General features: G+C 44.7%; 1 protein-coding gene across 5 annotated transcripts in view; it reads left to right on the forward strand.

Moving 5' to 3' along the window:
• Positions 1-27,486, forward strand: part of SULF1 (sulfatase 1) — a 323,346-nt gene that overhangs the window by 189,792 nt on the left and 106,068 nt on the right. For all 5 annotated transcript variants that reach the window (XM_069621162.1, XM_069621159.1, XM_069621161.1 and 2 more), the window contains one exon: positions 9,001-9,170. In XM_069621162.1, the coding sequence (XP_069477263.1) occupies positions 9,001-9,170 (170 nt within the window). The remainder of the gene's footprint in view (positions 1-9,000; positions 9,171-27,486) is intronic.

Below are 27,486 nucleotides of genomic sequence, written 5' to 3' on the forward strand. Positions count from 1 at the left end.
GGTTCAGGACAATTGCACTTGCTTGAACCGGTCAGAGGTTCTGAACAGGCAGGCCATGTCCACTCTCCCTGTGTTCACGTTATTGTTTGAGACTCCCAGGGACAGCTAGTGCTTAATTATCCTGTGTTCATAATGAGCACCCATTTTCCCTTGGCAATGCTACTGCAGACATTACTAAGACGTTTCAAAGATAAGAAGAACATTGTGATCCATGCGGAAGCCATCTTTGATTACAATGTGAGCCATCTCCACTATGTAGGCTGTGCTGAACCCAGACTGACCTCTGTTAAGTACCTGTTTATGATTCTTTCTGGTATCGCTTTGCAGACCCTGAACTGTGAAAGTGATGGTCAGATAGGTTTCCCTTTTAAAATTAGGGATTTTATTTATTGGCTTGAAGGGTATAAAATATTGTGTGAATTTGAAGAGCTAATATTAACCCCAATGCAGGTGTCTTGGCACTGTCAGCAGAGAGTGGATGTCATTTTTAACTAATAGTAATTTGAATCTTTTCATACGGATGAAGGGCTGAATTGACCTGACAAGATTCCAGCCTCTGTGCATGATGTCTGGCGCAGACTCCTGTAGTGCATGCCTAAGGGCCTGGAGTTAAAGACCCAGCCTTATGTCTGTGGAAGCAGCATTCATTATTTTGAAGTTTAAATATTAGAGCAAATATGTTGGACCATATTCTCGATAAGTCGTTAACGGGAGATTGGCCATATCCTGATCTCCTGACTTCCACATCATCTCATGTTCAATCCAATAACACTAACCACACAGATTTTCTGTCCAGAGGACAATTGCATTGTAACGCCATGGAAAACCATTGATAGCAACATATCTCCCATGCTGCACTCCACCCTTTACATGCCACCTTCTCTGGTCTGGTTGAGCCTTAAGCCCTGAATTATGTCTCCCAAGGAAACCCACTCAACGATCTGGCCTAGAGCAGACTTCATTTTATACTCCAAGTGGGCATGGGTTCTCTGTACTGATCATATTAAGGTTTGTCAAGCTATGAATTTTGCTGGGTAGAACAGTAAATAGCCGAATAAGTGTGCTAACTGATGGCTGCTGCAGCCAGCCATCATTGGTACTCCCCCAGCAGAGTACATATCCCCTAATGTTGCCGCCTGTAAGACCCTTGTGGCATAGTACTGTCTCTTTGCATCCTGGACCCAGGACTGATATGTATTCTATCATGACTCATCCAGTGTAGTTTGCTTTTTAGTCCTGTGAAAACATGCCTTCAGGGCAGACCTTTTTCAGGTGAGGGGGCGAGGTTGTCCCACCATGAGATGGAAAGAGGTGGTCGCATCTGGGAGTCTGCACAGCCTACCTTCTTGGTTGATTGTGGGCCTACGTGACAAATATCCTGGGTCCGGCCAGGTCACCATCTACCATGGATGGGGACCCCTTTCTGCTGCATCACCTGCTGGTCCAAGCTCTAGATGGGGCCAAGGATTCCACCCTCACCTGGGCTGCAGTCTCGTGTGATAGATTCCCAACCCCAGGCTCCCTCCTCCTAAGGCCTGGGTCATCCCAGTACCTGATGATGAGGAGCACCCTAGCTCTTCTCCTCCCATCCTCCCTGGCTGTTTCGGGGTTAGATGATGTGACTGACATCCTCTGCTTATTGCTTCCTCAGCCATTGGTGGGAGCTAGCAGCGCTCTTCCTACCATGTCATCACTGTCGTTGTCCACACCACGATTAACAGAGTTCATGGAGGGCTCACAGCACCCTAAACCACCCGCCCAGGCACTAGCAAACCTGGGTGAGGTATTGCTCCAAGTATTTTCCTCCATGCCTGGCCTCTTCTGATCCGGGCTGCCCCATTCATGTGGACTGGGATTTCCGGCCTGTTGGCCTGCTCCGTTGCGTCTTCCCACCCCAGCAGCATTTGGCATACAGTACTGTGATCACCAGCAGCAGCCTTCCTCAAGTGCCTTGCCTGGCCTATTGATCATGCCTCAGGGGATCACTACAGGCCACATCCTCTCAAGGTTTGACGGTGCATGGCTGCCCCTCGCCTTTTCCTTTCTTATTTTTTTATTTTGTATAACCACTCCCCAGTGTGTGTGTTTTTTTAAAAAAAATGTTATTTGTTTCTGACGCCCTTTGCTGGCTGGGATCCACCATGGCCCACCTGGATGAGAGCTAAGATTCTAAATGCCCTCCATTCCTCTTGGCACAGTAGGACCTCCACAATATACACTGTGACAAATCTGGCCTATTCCCCTTTGAGGCTAGGGAGGTGATCCCACTACACAAGTGGCTCCTTTCTTGGGGACAAGGACTCCCATTCCAGAGCAGAACTCCCAGTCCAAACCACCTTGTCTGCATATATGGATGTGGAAAATACTTTAATATCTCCTGTAACAACTATGTTCCACAACAATCCTTTACCTCTATTGGCTATAGGTAATGCTGAACACAACCTGAATTCCATGGTCAACAAAGCAGGACACTGTTTCATTCATGTGATGTATATAATGTTATGTTTATGTTATGTTTGCACTTATATTGCACCGACAGCCCGCAGGCATCAGGGCACAGGGAAAGAACCAGATGATAGAAGCAAAGAGGCGGACATATATAGGAGGGGCTTATCTGAAAACAATAGTTTTCACTCTCTTCCGAAACTTCAAGAGGTCCGTTTCAGCATGCAAGAATTTAGAAAGCCTATTCCACCAGGGGGCGGCAGAGAAATGAATGACCTACACAGCCCTCTAACCCACTTGCTCCTGGGGGCTGAGCAGCATGTTCGTTCACTAGCTCTAGTGAGCCTGGTCGGAATATGTATCTTGATGTGGTCTTTAAGGTGGGCAGGTACCGGACCATTTATACATTTGTGTACCAATGTCATTGTCTTAAAATGGACATCAGCCTCCACAGGGAGCAAATGAAGGCTTCTTCTTTGGATGGACATAGGCTTGTTTTGATGTATGTTCTTGATGATGCGAACCACATCGTTTTGCAGGACTTGCAGTTGTCTCAGATTTTTTTTATTAGCCACCAACATGAGGGCATTATAATAGTCCAGCCGTGGCATCACAAGGACACGTACTAAAGTGGCACAATTAGCCTCTGAAACCTTGACTTCACAAGCCTCAGAAGGCGTAAAGTATACTGGGCATTGCTTACAATGCTCTCAGTATTAGCCTTGTTATTCAAAGAAGGTTTGAAAACCACTCCCAGTGTTTTGACCTTAGCCACAGTTTAATAGCATGACCATCCGCAGAGAAAGCAGCATTCTGTGGATCCAACTTGGATCTTGCCTGGGATGAATCAAAAAGCATCATCTCATATTTTGTGTGCATTTTAAGCACATTCCGTTGTGGGTCATCCCTTGTTGGATAGAAATATACACTGTTTATTAGGTCGGAATCCTCATTGTTTACTTGCCGCTTAATTGGAAGACTAGTTGGGTGTCCTCATCATAGTTTGTAAATTGGACACCCAGTGCGTCCAAAAGATCACGCAAGGAGCTGCAGTACAGAGAGGGAGACATGCACGCACCATGAGGAGCTGTGGTGGGCCAGTAACGGACGCTATCATACAAGGGATCCCGGGTTCCCATACTCTGCACAAGTCGAACTGTAGCTATAGAGAACAGTAGCCACGGGGAAAGCAGACAAGGTTACGGGAACCTGAGAAACCCGATGGAGAACATACCGATACAATGTACGAATATTGTGAGTAACAGCTGGAAAAGCTATCAAGGTTACGGGAGTCTGAGAAACCTGAGGGGGCAAACACCCTGTAAAAGGGGGATTGAGAGAGATACAAACATTGTGATTAAGGGCTGGAAACACGAGCCAGGTTAAGGGAACATGAGATGCTGTGCGTACAAATACCCTATGAAAGGGGGGGAAAGAAAGACATGAACACTTTGAATAAGGGCTGAAAAAGCCAGACGTTCTAGAGCTCTAACAGAACAGGGTGGACAGCCGCCCTATGTGAAATAGCTTGGGTGAAAGAAAGACACGCTGTCTGAGGACTTTAGGGGAGTTCCAACTCCTTGAAGGTGGAAGTATTTCTTTATTTACTGGAGTAATGGAAATGTTCACACCAAGAGACAGATTTCTTTGTTAAAAGGAGAGACTGAAACCCATAACTTGATAAAAAAAAAAAAAAAACTGGGAAGAATATCCTGTGATACGAAAAGGAATTTTGAAGATTGAGAAACAAGTCCAGTATAAGTTGGGCCTGGCAGAAACCCTGCTGAGACTTTTGTACTAAACCTCCTCTTTTAGGCATTTGCTAAAGTGTTACGGCCAGCAAGTGCAATAGGATTTCGGACTGAAGAGATTTAATTTGGACTTTAACATGCGCCCTTAGCATTTATTTTTCTAGATGGGGAACTTCCCTATAGTGGTAGGGCGAGTCAGGCATTTGTTTTCCTTTTTATTTGAATAAAACTCCTTGAACGTGAATCGCCGAGTCCTTCTTCTGGTTCAGCACAAGACACATACATTTCACAAAGAATAAAATGGTTTTAAACCATCCTCCTTTCCCTTTGAGCTTTGCAGTAGTCCTTCATTTTTTTTATTGGTTGTTTTTTTTAATTTCACATTTTGGGTAAATGTGGCTACAATAAAAAATGCAAACTGTCTTATCATAAAGTGTGGTGTCTTGCCTCTATCACTCCTGAAGCTTATGGGCAATATCATTTGGGGATGTGCAAATGCCAAACATGTCCATTTCCAAATGAATTTCCTACGGTAGCATGCTTGAAGGATTTATGTGCACTAAAGCTGGCCTGAATTCTCTGCTTGCTGCAAAATATCTACAGTATCCTGATTCATGCTTGAAAGTATTTCATTGATCATTGAAAGTATTTACAATGTTCACTAAATTCAAATGAGCAGCTGGAATGGAAGTGGCATCCTAAGAACTTTCTTCTGCTTCTGTTGAAATTGCCAAATACTATATGAACCGTGTGGGAAATAACTCTAATTGCTCAAACACGAGGCTGGGTATTTAATTAACAGAATGGACAGAAATCCTTTTGCAGGATGCCCTTGTCCCAGTGTGTCTAGTGGGGTAACATTTTTTTTAACTTCAACCTGTTCCACTGTTAGACATGTATCTAAGATGTGGTGAGGTACCTGAACTCCCCATCTTGATTTGTGGGGAAGTGAGCCACCAGGGACTCTCGGAGGGTGCACGTGGAGGGATCCACTATCTTGCTGTCCACCAGAAACCTTTCCATGAGGAGGACTTTGAGGCCATTCCTCATAGTGACTCCATATGTCAGACTGAATGGCCAGGGGTAAGAGCGGCTCCAGGAACCGAACCACCACCTTACAATGGAGTAGGTCTGTAACTGTAAGATATATTTTGATTAATCTTTTAATTCTACATTAGATGGTCATTGGTGATATAATGCCGCCTCATATACAGTCAAACACCAAAATTCTAGGCAATAAACCGGCAGTGTTCTGAAAACTCAAATGCATGTAAATAAAAATTAAAGGTTAAATCAAGACATAGGTGGCCTCCAGCTTTATGCAGGGGCAGTTGCCACAATGTTGAACAATCGCAGACCACTAGAGCCCCCCGTCCCCCTCCCTCCCTCCCTCTACCATTCTTCCCCCCCTCTCTCTCTTTCCCTCTACCGCTATAGAAGATCTTTTTCGATTGTATTGAATTAATATATGCCCCCTTCAACTTCACAAAGGAGTCCCTCTGGGCAGTTTCAGAATAAGGGGTTGCCTGGGATTTACATTCACAATCATTTTCTGGGGATAGAAATGATTCCTCTTAACAAGCTCTCAATTTCACATTTATTTAACTATGGTTTTCACAGAATATTTATTATTTCACTGATCCTCACCCAGCCGTGTTTCAAGCCATGGTCTAATGTTGATTTTATCTGTGATGGAGCTTAGGGTCCTATTCAAATATCACCTATTTATGTTACACTGTCAGTGCAGGGAAACAGTCCCTATTTTACAACAGGCTCATAACGGAGAATTATTTTTTAAATGAAATCTCCCTCAACCTCAAATACAATGAAATCATGAAGTAATTCACCCTAACAAACCACAATATCATATATCATTCCCCTTTCCATGAGTAATATTTTGTTTACCCCCCCAATCCCCATCTTTGTGCGGGTATGCCTTGTTTTGTATAAGTTTCACTAACCTTTCAATATAGTAGGGAACACTGTTGCATTTCATCCAAAATATCAGGATTTTTCTATTTGGAAAGTAGGGTGCCCTCCAGCCCTCCTAGTGACGATCACTACCCCAATTCCCTTACATCCTATGTCCTAATGAAGGGGGCTTATCTAATTATATGTGGGGAGTTGTCACGCTCACCTTGAATTGCATGGAGCCAGCGTAAACCCTTGTGTATTTCCAGGGAGTCTGTCGGCAAGCCCCTCTCGGTCCCTTCTGTGGAGTGAGGGTGGCCTCGGGGAAGTTCTGTCCAGTCCTTCATAAAACGGACCCAATTCTCCAGATGATATCCAGATTCAGCACTCATCTGAAGGGAGATGGCCATTTATCATCTCTGAAGCTCTTCCCGGGGTCAGACTCTCCTGTTCTGTACTCCAACTCTTTATAAAGTCCCTGCTAACATAGGCTCACACTCGGCCCTTCTTTGCACCTCTTTGAGTAGTTTAAACTGGCCTAGACTGGTTTCTTGTCCTAGACAACCCCAATACACATGCTGTATATGTGAACCTGAGTGCCTGTGGTTTCTCAAACCGCCCATATTAGCTGGCTCCTGAAACCTTGTAAGTAAATGTGCATATGTAGTGGAGACCCTTCCCATTCTTAACATCATTTGAGTCTTATCTGAATTGCTGGAGGATTTGCCACACAGATCTTCTGCTCATTTCGTAGGACCAGTTATGGACATACTGCTGAGCAGTGGTTTCTTTGAAGTTGTGGCTGCTGGATGTCTTTTATGGGCCATTCCTCGTCCTCTTCCCCAGTCCTCCTTGATGGCTCGACTGCTGTCCTTGTGCGGGGAATATTTTGGCCCAATGGTGTTACCTCCCTAGTAATCTCTTTTAAACAAAGTGCCACGAGGTACAGAGCCTCCGTCACCAAATGAGTAGTGGGTCACCAGTGTCCCACTTTAGCTCGATCTTGGCACCTCCTTGGTCACATCATCCATCGTTCCATCTAGGATCCTGCTTTGCTGGCTGCCCTGTTTTTCTCTGATCTCCTTGGATTCCCAGGTCCCCCTGCTGCTTCAGCTCATGGCTGGTGAGTCATCCTCGGTACATGTATTATGCTATTCATCCATCCGGGTCGTCCCTAGACCAAGGGCCAAGGCCCTTGGTACCAAATCCTTTCTCCAGCCGCATAAAAGAAGCCCATGACAAATGGAGCTCTCAGTCCCTTTTCGAATCCCGTGGCCCGGCCAAGAGCAGGTCCGAGAATAGGGCTAAGGTAGGTGAGTTGGTGGAAGGATCCATGGGGGTTGAGGATGATGCAATAATGTGAACTCGCAGGGAGCCGGTGTGGGAGAGCGAGCAGCACTGAAGTCAATAAGGCGGGGGGGAGATAGGGCAGGCAACCGCATGTTCAAAATGTGTCCCTTCAGAGGGTTCAGCCCACGTTCCAATGCCCTGTCAATGCCTACCACTAGATGGTGGAATGTATGGCATGATCCTCTAAACCGATACGAACTCCAGAAAAACTTTTACTGGTGCCCTAAGACACTAAAAATTGTAAGCTACAGTTGGTGGTGCACATCAACAATGCTGTGCTTAATTACATTTTCATATTGTCTTTTCTCATATGGGTCTACATTGCACAGGCAAATGCTGCACAAGGTGGTGGTGAAGTGCACTGGGTACCTTTTCCCTCTTATGTGCATTTTTGTTTCTTATTTCCCTGATCAAAGGATGCTGTGAGGGCAAGGGGATGGTCGCAACCGGCAAGAGACATATTATCAATTGTTTACGTAGCGCTTCATGCTGGACTCCCATTTTGTAGAGCTATTATTGCCCAATGTAATGGCTCTCTGTTTGTCCACCGTAGAAAGATGAAGGGCTGAGTTGGCGCTGCTTGAAATTAAAAACTTGCCAGTTCAGGCTTACCCCATTTTGGAGGGAAACGCTTTAACGTGCGTGAGCCAGCCAGCAGGGCATGGAAAGTGGATCTGATTGTACTCTCCCGATGACCAGAAATTGCCCATGGAGAAATGAAGGTCACAGCTGCTTGGCTTTTCTTAACATAGCTAATGCAATGGAGGCTGTGCCTCGAGCAGTATTTGTGCAGCTGTTATGGGCCCTTGCACGCGCAGCATGTGATTAGTCATGCCTGGAAGTCCTTGAAATTGCTAGCACAGCCTCTGACATTTTTTTTTTTTGGTTGAAGCTTGTATCGGACCTGCAATGGCTGCAAGAAGATGCTGGCAGGTGCTTTCATTTACATTTTTAAGGTTTTCTTTTACAGGTTTTTGTTGCAGGCTTTTATCCATTTCCTCCCTTGCCCTGCAGACTTCCACTAGCCGCCGTGGCGTGCTAAGCAAATCCAGCCTTTCAAATCGGCAGCTAACCTTTTCTCGAAGTTAATGGATTTGAGTGTGAAATGCACCATGCACATATTTGGAAAAGAACCTGTTGTGGTGGCATCCTGAAACTGGCTGAAAATATTTAGGTTTTTGATATTATGGCAGTACCTTAAAGAGACCAAAATAATGTACCCTTGTAATGGGACAGTTCTGCATGAAAAAAGAATATAGTGTATATTTTCATCCAGGAAGGTATAAGCAATTTCCAGCGCACCACTCTTCATCTAGAAAAGTGCTTTTTTTTTAATTGTCTGAAAGGGGACTTGAGAGGGTCATTAGCTCCTCTTTCCAAATTCAGATAAAACGCTTGTATTAGTTATTTCCAATCCAAGAAACCATGGGATGATGCTTTTTCTTTGCACGTGTTGTGTAGTAAACCTGCAAAAGAAAATGAGAATGAAGAGTATTGCCGTTTGGAATCACATATGCTCTTTTTTAATGTTTTTGTGTCGCAGGACTACTTCACGGATCTGATCACCAATGACAGCATCAGTTACTTCAAAGTTTCAAAGAAAATGTACCCCCACAGGCCCATAATGATGGTCATCAGCCACGCTGCGCCCCATGGCCCCGAGGATTCTGCCCCGCAGTTCTCCGAGCTCTTTCCAAATGCTTCCCAGCACATGTGAGTAGAACCAGACCACCGTGCGATCCCAGTGGAGGGCGGTCCATGATGGTCATTGTTGGACAGAATTGGCACAGATCCATGTTCCTGCCTCTCGAAAGTCTGCGTCTTGGACACTATGGGCCTCATTACGACCCTGGCGGAATGGGTTAACGTGTGCCGCTAATGGTGGCGGACCCGTTAAACCCATTCCGCCTCATTACGAGGTTCCCTCGCGGGACCCGATGTGGACATCTGGTTTTACCAGATGTCCTTACTGGGTCCCGCGAGGGGACCAGGGAGCTAACAACGGGCGGGTCGTAATCGGCCCGTTGTTAGCTCCTGCGCCCATTCCCTTTGAGCCCTATGGGGGCTGAAATGGGAATGGGGAAGGTCCGGGCCCGGTTCCCTGAAGGAGGAATTACTGGGCCCTCCAAACGGCCCGGTAATTCCCCATTCAGGGAACCCAGACCCGGTGCTAGCACAATCTGCCCCTAGTGAAGAGGCAAAACAAAAATAAAGAAAATGATAACTTGTTTTGGGTGGGTGTGGGGGTCACTAAACCACCATGGATGTTTTTAGTGGAAATGGGGGTGCCCACGGGTGTCGTCTTTTCGGAAATGCATGGGGTTCTCTGTTTTCCATGGTGGCTTCGACACCATAGGCCCAAATCTGTAGGTTATCCACATGAGCGAAATCTGCTTTGCCGAAAGGCTTGGGGATATCAGTGGTTTAGCCTTTTCCCTTTGCGCCCAGGTAGGTGCATCCACACATGTGAGGTACCGTTTTCGTGGGGACACCTGTGGGAAGGCAGGACATCTGTTGTTGGCGGCGTGTTTCGGTGGGTGGGCAGAGGGAAATGTCTCTGAAATTTGGTGGAAAAAACAACAATTTTCAGATATTTCACTCTGGCCACCAACTAAAACACGCCGTCAACACATGTCCTACCATCCTGCGTTCCCACTGGTGTTCCAACGAAAACGGTACCTCACATGTGTGGGTGCACCTACCTGGGCACAAAGGGAAAGGCTAACCCACTCGTAACCCCAAGCCTTTCGGAAAAGCAGATTTTGCTCATGTGGACAACCTACAGATTTGGGCGTAGGGTGTCGAAGCCACCAAGGAAAACAGGGAACCCCATGAATTTCCAAAAAAAGGACACCCGTGGGAATCCAGAGGTGTGACTTGCACGAATCGCCCCGGAATGTATTACCCACAATCCCCGGCAAAGTCTGAAATTTGGTGAAATAACTACAATTTTCAGACATTTCCCTCTTGCCTCCCTCCGAAACACGCTGTCAACACCACATGTCTTACCGTCCCGCGTTCCCACTGGAGTCCCGACGTAAACGGTACCTCACATGTGTGGGTGAACCTACCTGGGCGCAAAGGGAAAAGGCTAAACCACTGATAACCGCCAGAGGGTTTGGGGCGACAACCTACAGATTTGGGCCTAGGATGTCGAAGCCACGAAGGAAAACAGGGTACCCCATGCATTTCCGAAAAGAAGACACCCGTGGGAATCCACAGAGGTCTGACTTGAGAGAATCGCCCCAGAATTTATGACCCACAATCCCAGACAAAGTGAAAATTGTGTTTTTTCCACCAAATTTAAGACTTTGTCAGGGATTGTGAGTCATAAATCATGGGGCGATTCGTGCAAGGCCCAAATCTGTAGGGTGTCCACATGAGCAAAATTCCTGAAAATCTGCTGTGCGAAAAGACTTGGGGTTACCAGTGTTTTAGGCTTTTCCCTTTGCACCCAGGTAGGTGCACCCACACATGTGAGGTACCGTTTCCGTTGGGAAACTTGTGGGAATGCGGGAAGGTAGGCCATGTAGTGTTGGCTGCGTGTTTCGGTGGGTGACCAGAGTGAAATGTGTGGAAATTGTGTTTTTGTTTTTTTTCTTTTCTTTTTTTTTTCTTTCACTTGCCCGATTACCCCCCCCCCCCCCAAACTATGGAATCTTTCCCTACATAGTTGTTGCCTGACCTGCACAAATCGCCCCTTCCTAAACTTGGAATATTGTCTACTTTTCAGAAATCTATGTATCAAAATGTTATTTTGGTTTCCACTCAATCTGTTCTTGAAAGCCTGGAAAATGGTGAATCCAGCGCAGCAAACCATGTGTTCCTAGCTCTTACAAGGAAAACACCACAGGCTTCTTTGTAGAACATTTTATTGGCATTTTCTGAAAAAAACCCAAATGTTCTCCTTTTTGGTTATTTTCTTTCACCCCCCCTAAAGCAAACTAGGATTCCTGGGTGGCGTTACGGCCACCTACATGTGGGGAAAAAAGGGGCCAACTTTGGCCGAGGTATCTCATGTAACAAAGAAGTTACAAGGGATTAAATGGTGACATACCGAAATCACCAATAAAGGCCTTGGCACTGGGGGGAAATACCCATGGCAGTTAAGGGGTTAAGACGGTAAAGCCCCAGAAGAGATATAATTTGTAAGGTAGCTCAGTTAGTTGATGCTCCAAATGCAGATTGTGCAAAGGAATATGTAACACCTGTGATAGGCAGAGTGAATGCATTCAGCTTCCAATGCAACACAGCATTTTCCAGGTCAATTGGTTCAGAAAAAGTGGTGGAAAACATTATTACTGTCGCTTTTTCTAATTGGCCAGATTTTCGTGCATTTTCTCGGTGGAGTTCGGGAGCCGAGTGGTCACACCAGGACCCCCTGTATTTCCCGCTCCACCAGACCAATGCAGCCTTCATGCCAGCATGGATTCTCATGCTGGAAATAAGGAAAGGGATTCCTCTGAGATCTGCTTGGAAATGAAACCTGGTAAAAGCGGGAGGAGTCCAGAGGAAGCCATTGTCAATTCCGCCGACAATTGCTAATTGCGCGAGGTATTTACACTCTTCCAAAGTGGAAAAGCAATGTGATTTCACCTGCCTTTTACACAAAAAAATCTTCTATTTTGTGGCAGAAAAGTAAAAAGGTGCGCCAATGGAGGTGGTCCACTCCATGCAGTTTACTTTGTGCCTTGATGCTTGGGGGTGTTGCGTGATGCTACACATGTAATAAATACATGACCCCAGATAAATGGCAATTTGTGATCAGAATGAGTGAGCATGGCATGTCACTGGTAAGAGGGTGTCCTGTGCTTCTTGAGTGTGTTGGCAAATGCCCTTGATTGCCATCTCACGTTAAGCAGGTGCTTAAACCCATCAGTGTGAATTACGCAATAATAAGTCGATAGAGGTATTTCAAATGGCCAATTTCGCTCTTTGGGTGATATTGTCAAAGTAGGAGAATGTTGCCCAGCATGTGCCACTTTCTCTGCAGAGTGAATTGTGCCCACCCGAGGAAGAAGTGTGAAAAACCCACAAGGGCACTGTTTACTACTCTTTCTGTGTCTGTCTTCCCCACAGGGCGACAGATGCCGACTCAGACATGGGTAAGTCTCAGGTAGCAAGCCTTTACCCTAGTTGATGTGGCAAAGGATTCCAGACTTCTGAGGCTGATAACATTAGTAGCATTGAGTTACATGCCACCTGACAGGTATGTGTGATAATGTTGCAAAGCAGAGCTGTTAGTGGGCTAAAGCAGGAGGCAATCTCTGCCCACCCTCAAAGGGTATGTACAACCAAAAGTAATAGGCCCCTCCCCCATCATGGCTGTAAGGGCCAGGCTCCAAACTAGGGCAAGAATGCCCTCTAAACATCCATGCCCACGAGTAGGGTACCCCTCGTGCTCCAGGAACCCTGTTGAGCAACCTCTGTGCTTTCCAGGTGATCCTAACGTTATTTAAAGCCAGAAGTCTAAAAGATAATTGCTTAATTGCAGCTGGAAATTAGCTCCTGGCGTGATCAAAATGTCTTAACCAAGTGTGACATCATCCCCTTCATTTATAAGCAATATGTGTGTTCTCGCGTTTCTTCATCCACTGAATTACTGTTAGAAACAAAGGCAAGAGTCATGTCTCTTGTGTCGGCATTAAGAAGGCAGTTGCCAGCCTCTGGCATAATATGCTCATGTTCTTCCAATATTGGCTCGCTGTTGCCCTCTTATGGCCAGGTAGAACCATCATGGCAGTGACTGGCAAATGCCTTTCCCCTGCAGACAGAAAAGTGGAAATAAGAGGCCAATTCAAGACACAGAACAAATAGAAGTTAAGACAGACTGCAGCTGCCATTGCTGTTTTAGGGAGAATATGTTGAGTGTTCAAGCAAGGAGGTATCTATTAAGCAAGCACGCAGTGAGACAAGGGAGAGGCAAAGAAAGGCCAGAGGGGCTCTTTGAATAATGTAACAGGGCAGAGGACGCATGCTCTGCCGTCCTAGTAACATATGAGAGAATCAACTAGATCAGGCTTTGCAGCAAATGTTAAATGAGAAGGGAACATAGTCCAGCTTTGCATTCAGAATAACAAAGGCAAAGAAAGGCTAGGCTCTGAAGCCAGCATGAGATGGAATAAGATGGACCAGACTCATCGTGAGAGGCTGGCCCGGCCTTCGCAGGTGCACTAGAGGTGCAGGCCACATAGCGGGTTGCCCCTCTGACCACCCCCCCCTGGGTCCACATACACCCCACATACTAGGCATCCCTGGGTCCGACACATCTGGCTGCAGACCTGGGGAGTGCTTATAAGGGGATGGGCTTGCGATCGCTCATCCTCCTTGTTTGCTGTACTCACCCCCCCAGCCCTCCCTCTTCCTCCCAGCCCCTGGAGGGCAGTCAAAGCAGCAACATCACCACACACCTGGTCCCTCTACTCCCATTACACGGCTTACTCAGAGGTACAAACAAGATGTCTTTCTTTGAAACCCCCATCCTTCCATTCCAAGAGACACATGTCCCCTTGCCCCACACAAAAACAAGTAGCAACTTGCAGTTGGTAGAGAAGGCTTTAACTCCTTTATTTGGCATGAGTCCACTTACAGGTGATCTGCCTCTTATCGAGCTGGCATCCTAGCTGTGGCACACTGGAAGTAATTGTTATTTCCTCTCTTACCATGAGCTCAAAATCAGATGAAAAATCCAGAAATGCAACATACAAAGACATGTTCTTTGCTGCTGCATTTCTTTTCTTTTCTCTTGTTTTATACAGTGATATTTGTAATTCAATACATACTGCTATTTTAATTCTGATTTTGTGAAAAGTCGTGTTTTTTTGACTAAAACACAAATAAATAAAGCAAAGTCCCCAACGTGTCCCAGGTACCCCCAGATTTTGTGTCTCCTACGACCCTGCATCTTCCCCATAGCGTTGTTTTGCCCACGAGATGGGGCTTCTATGTACCAATAATGTTGAGTAAAATTTATATTCTAAACTTGGATGCAGGTATGCCTGGAAGGAGGGAGTCACATTTCTATGTATCCTTACACCAATTGTAATGCCCGTATGCACAGGAACACTTTAGCAAAGTTGGCATCGCCAACAATGAGCCAAGACCAAAAGGAGGCACAGGATTTTTTGGATGGCATTCATGAATTTAGGATTGAGATGTCCTGGGTCTTGAGGGAACCGGTTATAAATAAGTCTGGGAGATCCACCAGGCTTTAAGTTTCCATTTAAATCTGGGAAGGAAAGATCCCATTCAAATTTCTGTCGTGAGTTCAGTTTTTCACTCCAAAAACGTTGCTATCCGCAGCCCCAAACACATTGTTCCCATCTTCCTCCCCACCCCGAACCTGTGGCAATTTTGTATTTATTGTATTTGGTCATGTGGGCAAGACTGGATATTCTGGGATGCTGAACGGAAAGTTCTTGAGATTTCGTGTTTGTGGATGATGGGGTGTTTTCGTGGCACTAGAGGCTGATGGGTTCTTGTGAGGGGTGCATAATGCCTTGTTACATTGAGAAAATGTAGTGATTCCGAGTATTAACCAGAGTCACAGGGATTCAAGGAAATAAATCGGCACGACTGGTGTACCCTGAAGCATTCATTGGTAATGGATGGCATTAGCTGTCCTGCCTTGATAGGATCTGGGCCTCCTATTATAATTTATTTCCGTGCAATGTATATTACGGCAAGCACTTCCCAGGATTCTTCTGAGCGGCGTTCCACCTAAGCACACCCTGGATTGATCTGTGCTGCATCCATCCCACGGACCTTTTTTCTTTGTAGCATCCAGACCAGTTTTCCTCATCTGCTTAATTTGATCTTTGCTGAGCTGCGTGCACGCACAGCTTTTGCACAGATGTGCATGGGCCTTGCATAATAAATTGCTCCTTCTTTCCAAAACACTTCATCAATGTTCTACGTTAAAGAGGGATTCTTTTTCTTCTATTCACATTTGACCTATCCGGATTCTTGGCTTAGTAGTTCTAAACTGTATCCAGTGCCTGCCCTTACTGACAGTTGCTGGCTACAGCAAGTGTGCAGAAATACTCGGCAGACTAAGACCACTGATCGGTATATGCATTTAGAACTTCAATTCCCAAACAACCAGTATTTGTGTTGACTAGTGCATGTAGGATGCACTGGGCCAGGGATTGGGGTATGTTCGGACCATGTATGAGCAGTGTTGAATGGGGCATGCGCTCTTGGGTTCACTAAGTAGACCATCAGTGTGTAGATAGAATAAGCTTTATTTTAGATCTAGTTGTGCTCTTACTACTTTAAGGTAAATGCATTTCTTGCAGCATGTTCGGGTTTGCTCTACATTCTTCTGTTTGTGATGTGGTGGACCATCCATAGAAGTGAGCATGGAAACCTCTGGCAGTGGCTGTAACTCCTCAAGGAGATATTTGCACTGTGCTAAGTTGTCATTTTGCAGTGACACTATTTGCAAAGTTGGGAATGGTAACGTTGAGTCTGGTCGGCCTCCACTCAGCCCATGTCTCGTTACCCAACCTGAGGTGTGTGCTAATGTGATGGATATCCACTTTTGATGCCATTTCAATAGACTATCTAGCACGATACACCTGACTGGTCAACAAATCCAAAAAATTGATATTTTCTGAACAGAATCTAAATACATGTGTAATGTCTACACTCAAAAGGCCGACTCGTTTAACACCCGTGGGTGCATTTTAAAGGCTAAAACATAATCAAGAAGGTATTAAAAAAAAACAAAAAAAAAACGAAAGAAGTTAAAACAAAATGTTTTAGTAGTAATTTATATACACATACGTACAACAAACCAAAAGCTTCTAGTCCAATCGTAACCCAAGTGAAACTTCCTTATCAGGTTAAAAACGAATCTGTATTCAAAATCAAATTTGCAGATCAATACATTGATCCATTTCAAATGTTCATTGAATACCAACTAACCGCAAAATGAAAAAGTAGTAGTCCTAAATAGCTTGTGACATTGCACTAATGAATACTCTAAAGATTGAACTATTCTACACGTTCTTCTGCCTTTGGTGCACTTGCTGGACACATTTGAGAGCCGCTGGATAGGTGCAAATGGGGTCTGTATGTACCAAGGAGGTAATGTTGCCCCACACTTTGTAGGCTAGATGTCCCACCTATAGAATGCTTTCAATCTGACAATGCTTACCCTCATTTCCAATATTTGGTTTTTAAGTTTCTGAAAATGGTACTCTTTAAATGCTTCGAACTTATCTTTTCTGATTGGAGAAAATGCCTGAAAGAGTATAAAAATACACAGTAAAGGTCTAGTTTTGCTATCAAGCAATCTCCCATATGCAGTGGGCTGCACTCATTGCCCACATCGTTAGATACATTGTGTGTCTTATTCTGCCGTTAGTCATTGGTATATAAATGGGCCGTGACTGAAATGAATAACTAAAACTAACGAATAGACTTGTAATGCCCAGATAGCAGCCAGGATGGATTAGAGAAAAGGACCACATTTTATGAATAACAGCCTGAGATCAGATGTTCTCCAATACCATCATCTGTTAACAATACTGGATGTCTGATTCAAACGTTCTGAAAATAACGATTTATGATTGCAAGCATTTGCTATCCATTGAAAGCGTGTGTGCATGAAATCTTGGATCAACCAGCCTTTTATACAGGACAATCAAACGTGCTTGTTGCCAAATATATCCACTATATAGAATTAAAAATACAACTCTGTGCAGCCCAAAGAAGTCATGTACAATTTTGCATATAAAATCCTTTAATACTAATGTAATCGACTTATTTGCAAGAATGAAGAATATTTGATTTTATTCATGTGATATCCCTTTAGGCTTTCTTATACTGATGTTTTACAACCTACCACGGTCAGTGCCTGCTTACCAGAGGCTGTAAATATATTGCAATTACCTGTGAAGGGTGTATGAACTACTGTAATCCACTCACTCTCATTGTGTAGTTCGTCGCAGAACCAACAGTATGTGTTTCATGTGTAGACTGGTTAGATGGGCTCCATTCCAATGTACCGCAAGTGTACCAGCAGGTAGTGCAAGAGCCACACTTAAAAAAAACCTGTCCATTTAGCATGGCATCATTCTTCTCAAAGTTATTTTTAGGGGCTGATTCATGGAATTATTTGCGCCAAAAAACAGGGATTGGTGCACCATTCTGCCTGCAAATCCCAGTTTAACAAATGGGGATTTGCGGCAGAATGGCGCACAAATCCGTGTTTTTCGGCGCAAATGATTCCATGAATCAGCCCCTTAGTTTCGAACAACTAGGACTAAGTATCGATTGGAGTGTCCTAGCTACATGCAAGCAGGTGTTGCCTGTAGACTTCAAATGTCTTCGGATGTTGTGAGCTGCCATTGCAAGGACTTGGCTGCTTTGCTTTGCCTTCTTTGTCATTTATGACCGCAAAGATCCAGAGTTCCATTGATAAATGATATTCAAAGAAATGTTACAAAATAGCTTCTGATGTGCATTTATTTGTTTGGCAAAATGTCCCATGTGAATGTGTTCAGTACTAATGGGAATATGTTGTGACTGATATCTTATCGCAAGCGATTAAGACCCGAAATGCACAGCATAATTTCCTTGGGTGTAGAGTAAAAACTCATGCTCCTTCAGTGACTCTAAAGTAGGATACTCTGTACAATCTTCTACAGTGGGCTTCTTGCCCTTAAAGTTGTCTCTTCCAAACATCTTAGCCCTACTTCAGTTTGCAATCCATCTTTGTTGGACTCAGTGCCTTGGTGGTGAAAATTGTGTTTTAGGGATGACAATCAAAGTATTGTAACACAAATTAGTTTAAAGCACACCTACATTTGCTGGAATAAAAATGTTTAATTAAAGCGCCAAACTTGTTATGTGTTAAAGAATGCATACTTCTTCCCAGTATGGGCGACTCCTTTTGGGGCTCCTGATGGCAGAGCAGGTTTGCATAGAGTGTTCCCCGTTCTGTTGGCAGGCCATTGGCTGCTTCCCAACCATGTAATTGCCTTTCTGCGGTGGGCTCCCTTCAGTAGGCTGGTCTTTTATTATTTGTTTATTGAAATAGTGGATTAGAATAGCTCGCACATAAACCAATAACTATGCATGAAAAGGATTTTAACTGTAACCGAACAACACAACATTGTATGATATCCTTAGTTACATATCACTCAAAATATTGTGCTCACACAGTACATGTGACTGTTCTATGTAAGGGATACAGTACTCACAACAGTACATTCTCAGCCGAGGTGTTGCTGGGGCGTGGGTTTGAGGAGGCTATAGCCTCGGGTATTTTGGTTATAGCCCCAGATAGAAGCCCAGGGACTACAACCAAAAGGCCATAGCTAGCTCCGAATCCCGACGGTCCAACATTAGCTTTGCCCCTGATCTTTTCCAGACCTAACACCCCTAGTTTTGAGGATATTGCTACTCCAAAAGAATTTAGTAACCATTTTGAGGTGATCCCGGCTGTGAGGTGGGTTCCTTTTGAGGTCTGCTAACCCAGAGGTGGCATGCAATGTACTGGTGTCACATAATGTCTTGCTCCATCAGCAGCAATACATCTTCTAGTTTTAAATCTATAAATTGACTGTACAATCTGCACTGTAGGAATCCGCTACTCTGTTTGGAATGTGTAGCTAACCATTACTTTCAGCAGTTTGGCAAAAAAGAATTCAAAACCTGTTGTTTTTGTGGTTTTGAAAGCAGAGGCACTATGCAGATAGATTCCTGCCTCCGCCCCCTAGCTCTTGTAATGTGCCAGATACACCTAGAATGTAATACATGTATTCTAATAAAGGATCAGCCTTGATTTATCAGTGAAGGTTCGCTCAGAATAATGGAATCCAAACATTTAGTCATTTATTTATGTCCTTTAGTGGCCGCTGCTATTCTCTTTATCGTCGTGCATTACTTTGGCCAATAGACAGACGATTGTGAAGATTAGCCCTGCGTCACATTAGCTGTTTAATCTTGCAGTACTCAGAAGCACACTTGGAAACCTGTGACTGGCTACTTATGTATCACACTTAGAAGAATTTTCAAGAGTAGCTAGTGTGTAGAGCCTGGAGGAGTGCATTGCACGTAGAAGATTAGTAGGGTACCATTGAGTCGCAGCTGGATGAGCTGTGAGGACATTCTTGAGAGAACTTTGTGAGCAGGCAATGTTTTAACCACCCTCCTCATGCTCCCCTCCAAAATTCCTCCTGAGTAATATGCATGCCCAATGGGCTACGCAAACTACACAAAAACACACACCCAACATAACTGCATACAACAAACAATCCCAGACACTGGACTTTACCTGTACCGATACAACAGGTCAGTGTGCAGAACCATAACTACCAGCCAACTACACATGAAACACATAAAACACACGTCCAACTTAACAAACACCCACACATCACAAACGACCCAGATACTGGGCCTTCCCCTTATGGATACAACAAACCAGTGTGCCCGATCAAAACTGCTAGCCTAATTATCCATACAACACAAACGCACACCCAACAAAACAAACATTTTCACACAACAAACAACCCAGACATTGGGCCTTACCCATATGGATGCAACAAGCCAGTGCACACCATCAACCTGCCTGCAAGCCAACACACACAGATGGTAGTTTCTCCTGGTTCTGGACCTATCCTATCATTCTGTCCTCACTAATCCCAGCCCTCACTCCTTCTTGCAGAGCCACGTGAGCACCTGGAGACCACCCCTTGGCGGTATCGGTGCGCAGTATAAGACAACATAACAAGTATGTTCTGCTTGTATCTAAATATTGCAAACTTCAATGCATATTAAGAATACAGTGCATTTTCCCATTCAGTATGCTAATAGTATGCTCACCTCATGTACTTGGTAGTTATAGCTCTGTAAACATGAGTATATCGAAGGAAATTTCAGTAAGTGCAGCATTACACATTTACAAATAGTGCACACTAATACTGTTCTACCATTTTTGGAGCTTTATAATGAACCAATGTTAGAACCAGCTCAGTACTTCTCACTTTATCAACCGGAAATAATCAGTGGCTGAGTCGGCCTGGCCAGGATTTGAACCTGAGACTTGCAGGAGACACAAGGCTCCCCGGAGCGAGCGCATAACTTGCTTTGTTACCAGCTTGATGTTCTGTTACTGCTATTTATTACATAAACTGGTAATCTCTGGGCACCTCGGGAGAACATGAAGTTAGATTCTGACTGGTTGACTGCGTCCCAATTCCTTACTCTGGCTCTCTGTACAAGAGAAGGCAATACCTCTGCTTGATGTAGTTTTAAATTTTGTTGCACCTTCACAACACTCACTGCAGGGGCCTGCAGCTCTCAGATGTTCTGCACTATGATTCCCCGGTTCCCTTAGCGTGAACTCTGCTCGCTATAGCAAATGGGAGTTGTAGTCCAAAACATCTGTAGAGCTGAAGGTTTCACACCCCACACTGAAGCCCAGTCAAATGTGTGTCTTCTATCAGATTTGCATCAAAGCTCCGCCAGCGGATGTGAGCTGCAAATGCGGCTTTAGCTTTTTCCTGGGAATCTTCATCGTTTGTCTGGCATGGAATGGGGAAGGAAGTTGTTCAGATGGGTGCCACAACAGAAGGCATTATAAACCTTCGCTGCCTTTAAATACCTTGGCCGTATTAGTCTTTGCATCGGGAGTGGCATAGGCTTCAAAGCATATATTGCTTGAAAGAATGCTTTGCTGCATTACATGTTTCCACTGGGCGCATAATTCACTAAACCCACCAAGTGCCTGCACTGGTGCTCTCAAGGTACATTTGAATGCAAAGTCCAAATCTCTCCACTGCTGGTTCTTTTCCAGTGAGCTGCAGTGCAGACACCAACAAGTCATGCATGAAAATGCTGTAATAATTCATTACCTGGGGCGACTTCTCAGGCCTCAAGACAGGAGCAACTTACTCTCCTGAGCACATCAAGGAAGAAACCTTCATCTGGGCACATAGGGAGGCTTGCTATCGATACCAGAAACAGACGGTTGCAGAGCTTTGAATGAACCGTGTTGTGGCAGAATTCTATTTTGGGGGGTTCTGCTGTCCCGCGTTATGGGAACCCCTAACTCTTTGCGTTATTTCTGCTGCTTTTCTAGAATCTTTGATTATATTTTAGTGGCCAGAGCGACGGCAGCCCTTTTTAGTTTGGGCTTACAGCCCAAACTATTGCATTAGAGTACAGATAGGGAGGAATAGCATATGAGGCGGGACACCCAGCCTGTAGGTGTTTGGTTATTTGCTCACCCAGTCACTGCCCATGGCCATGCTAATCCCCATGGCCATTCCCACCCAGTTCCTGCTCTAAACACCCCTTCATGGGAACTCTTGAGCTTGCTTTAATCAAGTCTTCCCATCAAACTTTGCACTCATGGTGCCTACCGGTGTTTTTTCAAAGCGGTTTTCTGACAGTTAATGACTTAATTAGTGTTGTAAACCCACTACTGGTGTATTAAACATGTCTTACAAGGTCTGCCTTCAGCCCCTTGATTTATAAGCACTCTGCATGTCCATCACCGAATACCTGTTAAAAGCAAGCATGGGCAAAGCCACCACTTTTGGCTTGTGTATAAGTATTAGACGTGTGCCAGGCACTGCTATTAGATGCCCAGGTACTCGCTCCGTTTTGCAACTGCTACCATCAATGGCCAGTTAATGCCACTATGGCTGTGCCTGGCCAGTGCCTTACTCATGCCTACACAGAAGCCCAAACTGTTGGCATTGCCAATGCATGTTTCTATACTGTCGTATGGTAGCCCAGATGATGCCTAGGACAGGGATTCTTTTAAGTGCCCCATTTATATCACCCTACACTTGATTTTGTGGAGTCCGATGATGGCAGCTAGAAGTCAATTTTGGTTTCAACATCGGTAATGCTGATGTTACCACATTGCTAGTCCAATGCTTCAGTATGGTAGCCATTGGGGTACTAATACTTTTTTCTAACTGTAATTTGGTTTAATAAAACCTTTCACAGTGTATTATATCAAAACCATACATAAAACAATCTTTGACCGAAATAGTAAAAGCATTATATCAGAAAAAGTAAGACAATCCAAGTCAAAAATTGGTTATTTTATTACATTTCAAAGTCAGACATAATTGATTCCCAGATGAAGTGCAAACTCAAAAAGCCTATGAGGAAAGAGTACTTGTGTCATAAACAAAGTTACTAAAATGTGGCATTCCTAATAATTCCAGACAAAAAAGAAATGAGTGCTCCATCCAAAGTTTCAATACCTCAAACTCTCACACCACAGAGCATGCATTTAAGTCCTACTCTCGGCCATCTCATTTTAGACCATCTCATTACTTGGGGGCACCACAACTCAGACCTAAAACTTCTGTTTCGCACACATGCACGCACTCTTGAGCCCAGCCACGTACGCCCTGTGCAATGTTTGGACTGGTTTCAACTGGTCCTCTTCTGAAACGGCCCAATACACAAACTGTATGAGTGGCGTTTTTTAGGGTTCGCCTGCTTTTGCTGTCCCAAAAAATTGCTACTCATTTCCACACGAACACCAGAATCACTGGAGGGGCTGCCGCAAATATGGACTGTCAAATTTGAGGCCCAGGTTTAACCATACTGGCTGAGCCCTGGGTCCTTTTGTCTCTTGCTCCAGCTTCAACCTTTGGCTGCTCTTCACCTCCTTCCTGTTCCTTATCAATGGCTGGATTGGATGTCCCATCCTGCGACTGCCTGTTTGCTGATTTACGATTTTCTTTCTATTTTGGCCTCCTGCACCCAACACCTCAAGTTAGGAAGCGTCTACTCCTCGTCTGGGCAATGCTGCGTCCCCTTTACTGTTGTATCTATTTTGGGACTGCTTTCTGCTGCCTGGATCCTCTTTTGCCCTTTGGGCCATCTGCAATCACTTGGTCAAGTTGCTTTGCTTCCTAGTGCCTTCTTAGTTACTTCAGCCTCTGGCTGGTGGGTCTCCATCCCTGGAAGTCTGATTATTATTCACTTGGGTCATCTGGGTTGTCGCTGGTCCAGGGTTAGTCCCTGGGCACTGGACTCTGTAGGTCGACCTGTGGAAGAAGACTGCCATTTCTCAGGCAAATCCTCCAAACTTGCCCCATGAGTACTTGCCCCAGGGTTCTGCGCTGCTGGGTGATCTGTCGCATTTCCCATCAGAGGTCAACTGGATCCTGTAGTAGTGGGGTTCTGTGGGTCCCCCTCTACTGCAGTTCACCAGTGATTTGCATTGCTCCATATCCTGCTTTTCTTCCTTCCTGGGTTTTTGGACCTGAACACTGGAATGAGAATTCTACGCAAGACTCATCTGAAGTCCTCAATGGGTGGTTGTGCCCCTTTTGTGCCACTGTGGGTTAGAAAAGGGACGTACCTGCCTTGTCCAAAAAAAGTGTGCTGCCTATTGAATTTCTCCCTTTTAATTCCTTCGTGGGGCACTTACTAGCTTGGGTAATCTCCATTAAAACGGCATTTAAGGGTATTTGTCTGAACACGGACATTTATTCTGGGCACCTAGAGATTTGCACAAGATACTGGAATTTGCTTTACCATCTTGCATATGGGAATATGTTGAGTTACCATGTATAACTGCTGGGTATTTTGCATCACTTCATTTTCTGGCGTGTAATGAAACCTTTCTGGTTTAGTATTGTGAGCCTACATGTATTCTACATTCTAGTGGGCTCCTGGTCACGCTTGGCAAAGTGTAAACTCCTTTTCCTCCATCCAGGTGCTGTAGTATACGGGTTACATATGCATTATTAATTTATCTATAACCTAGAGCCTTGGGGAGTAACCCTATCTTCATCTGTTGGCATTTTGGGTCCTGATCAGGACTATATAAATGCATTTGACTGTTTGTGGTTTACTTTTTCGCCCCACCACCTAAGCGTGTGTGTACTGCGCTCAGTGCCAGGTGTTGGGCCTACATTTAGCATAGGGGTGGGTATGGTATGTCTATGGCCCCTCACTGTTTTTATACAAGCACTGTGATTTACTATGTGTTCTGGCCAACTCAATACTTAGTCATTCTATGTGTAATTTTAAAATGAGGTATATTTTTCAGTGTTTCTGGTTGACTATTGGGACTAACTGCTTGAGTGAAGCAGGACTGCTCTGCCATATCTACCACTTGAGAGAGTTTGGTCTAACCTTTAGTTGGAAACCTCATTTTGCCATAAGGCTTGATGGTTGTATATCCCTCACCAGAGGGTTGTAGGAAAATGTCCCCAGGCAATTCCAATAGGCAACTCCATTGTTCTTAGCACAACTGTGCCATTGCAGAAGTGCACCAACCAAATGGAAACACGAGGCCTGTGTTCCACTAGTATTAACAGTCCAACCTGAACAGCAGTCATCTTTAATTTCCTAGGCAGAGTGAGAAAGGAATCCAGCTAAGCCCTCTGATGAATACAAACCAGGCTAAAACTTATCTGGGCTTGCTTATGCATCCGTGCAAAGATGTTGCTGCCTAAAAGTTCAGAATGGGAGTCGCCATTTGAATGCTGGGCCAAGACTCATTGCAAGTGGTTGGTCCCCTTCTGTAATGGCACAGGCGAGTTAAAACATACGAGTGGAAACTTCCCATAGGAATTCTCAGAGGTTTTATATATATATATATATATATTAGTCCCCAGAGATCTGTCATCGAGGTGGCCAGAACACGGCCATCGCTTTTGGATCCAGTTCCTGGGGGTGGACCAGTGCAGGAGGATCACCTGGGTGAGGGGTCTTCGGGGAGTGGAAGTGGAAGTGGGACACAGGATGCGGTATTCCCTTCCCTGTAACACCTGAAACCCATCCTACCAAGTAGCATTCTTAGGAACTCAACCCCTACCCCCTTTCACAACACAAACACTTTCTCACGGACAGCCCGATATGAGAGAAAACTGAAAAAATGCACGAGCCGTATACCTGACATGTCCCAATACAATAGTCAGGCAATTACTGACCACCACGCACACCTGACTTCCATTACACTTCCCCACACGAATAAAAGGCAGAGCACGAGACCACATTCTGAGCGAGGCAAAGCACACGAGGAAACAGCAGTTCCAAGATGGCAGTTTAACACAAGGAGAAAGATGGCAAAACTGAAGGGGAATTGATCCCAAGGAGGGAGGTTCCCTTGACCTTTTTGATAAGGAACCGTTACTGTCATGAAGCTTCGAGAAAGCGGAAGACCAGGAAACCAGGCTGTGGAATCCTGCATTGTGTGTCGGAGGTACCTAGGGCCCTCCCGTGTCGATAATCAAGGTGGGGAGAATCACCAGCTGCCGTGGTACTGTCTTTGTCTCCAACAACAAAGCAGGATCGGTGAAATCAACACAGCTGGTGAGTTGAGGAGATGGATACAAGACCAGTCTGTGTTGAAGCCAAGGTTGCAGGCGGCAACCTTGTATGGCGAGCACTGAAACAAACATTGTATGAAACGTGTGTGATAATCAACGCAAGTAAAGTTGAACTACAGATGAATGATTGAACTTTGAAACCAAGATATATATTACCTTTGACAGTGGTCTGGTACTGGGTGAGTGCTCAATCAAAGGTCTATGTAAGGTATCCAGCTGAGAGTTGACAAAAGTGAAAGCGGCAAACGATTGTGAATCGAAGTGGTCCTGCAACGGGTCAAGCCAAATCCTGTGCACAATTGAAAGTCGTCAATGTTGATACAGTGAAGAAGGTTGATGAAATTAGATAAAGTTGGTCTGAGCCCGACAGAGGAAGATCAATTTAAAGCTCTGTGTTAAAGCCAGTTTGTGTTACAATAGATAAATTGGTCTGAGCCTGGCATGGGGAGACTGATTGAAGAGTTTGTCTTAGAACGTAGCTGAGCCAGGCAGAGGAGGATCCAGGGTGAACCGTGAATAACCTGAGAAATTGGATATGTGGACATTTTACGAAAATTGTGTATATGTGAAAATACAAACTTAGTGTTAAAGTGAATCTGAGCCTGGTGGAGGGGGATCCAAGGTGAACAGTAAATCGCCTGAGAAAAGTGTGCGTAGGAGAATCCTGGAAAGAAAGGAACTTTATTTTTTTGTTTCATCAGGCCCTCTAAAAGAAGAGACTTTGAACGGCAAAGAGACTTTGTCACAGTAGCCATGATGTTGAAGTTTTGAACTGTACCCACGTGCTAGAGAAGCCAGAGACTGTGCTAAGCTCGAATATGCTGAAAACATGGGGAAGGGAATCCAATGGCTTGAATATCCTGGCATATCATTTCTTCACCACTTTTCTTTTGCATAACATTGTTTCCCACACTATTTGTATTTGGAGGTAAGGATTGGCAATAGGTTGATTAGTATAAGCCCTTTTACTTTGAGAAGACACCACTAGGACTACGTTATTATTTGACGGTCGTAGCTTGCTCCCATCTTTAGATTTATGATTAGATATGTGTTTTCAAACCCAATTGATTTTAATAAACACCCTTGAGCTGTGGTCACTCGTGTATGGCTTACTATTGATACCATGCCTTCCCTACAGGGGAGACAAGGCGAAGTCGTGAAAGCGCTCAATTAAGAGCACGATGGTTTGTTGTGGCTTATAACTGACTGCTTTCCGCACGGCTAACTTTATACAATCCACCCTGTGCGGAAACGTAAAGGAGAGGCTCAGACTAACCACCCATTTAGTGTTTTGTCCTCCTGCTGATTCTGCGGACAAATACCAGTAATTTGACATTTGCAGTAAAGTAATGGGGCTCCAGGTCTTGGGCAAAAAGATGATGCGAGCTACTTCATGTTGTACAGATTGCCGTTTTCTAACTATTTTTGGGGCCGTCTGATATGAAATCAATTTCTGAAAATGTAACCATGACATAGGTGATAGCTCTTTTCTGTTCATGCTTTAATTGGTTGTCTAGACCCTCTATTTTACCAGAAAGAAAATGTAGATGATTTAAACACCACCAGCTCAGTTCTCACCCCATTGTGGGTCAAATAATCGACTTTCATAGCCTTCCAAATTGGGACACGGTAGCCACAAATGAGCAGAGTAGTTTTCCACGGGGCACCGACTTGGTAGGACAAGTCACTTCTCAGGTCGGAGTAGA

Source organism: Ambystoma mexicanum, chromosome 5q (assembly GCF_040938575.1).
Source record: "Ambystoma mexicanum isolate Mex_15411 chromosome 5q, UKY_AmexF1_1, whole genome shotgun sequence".
Lineage (NCBI taxonomy): Eukaryota > Metazoa > Chordata > Amphibia > Caudata > Ambystomatidae > Ambystoma > Ambystoma mexicanum.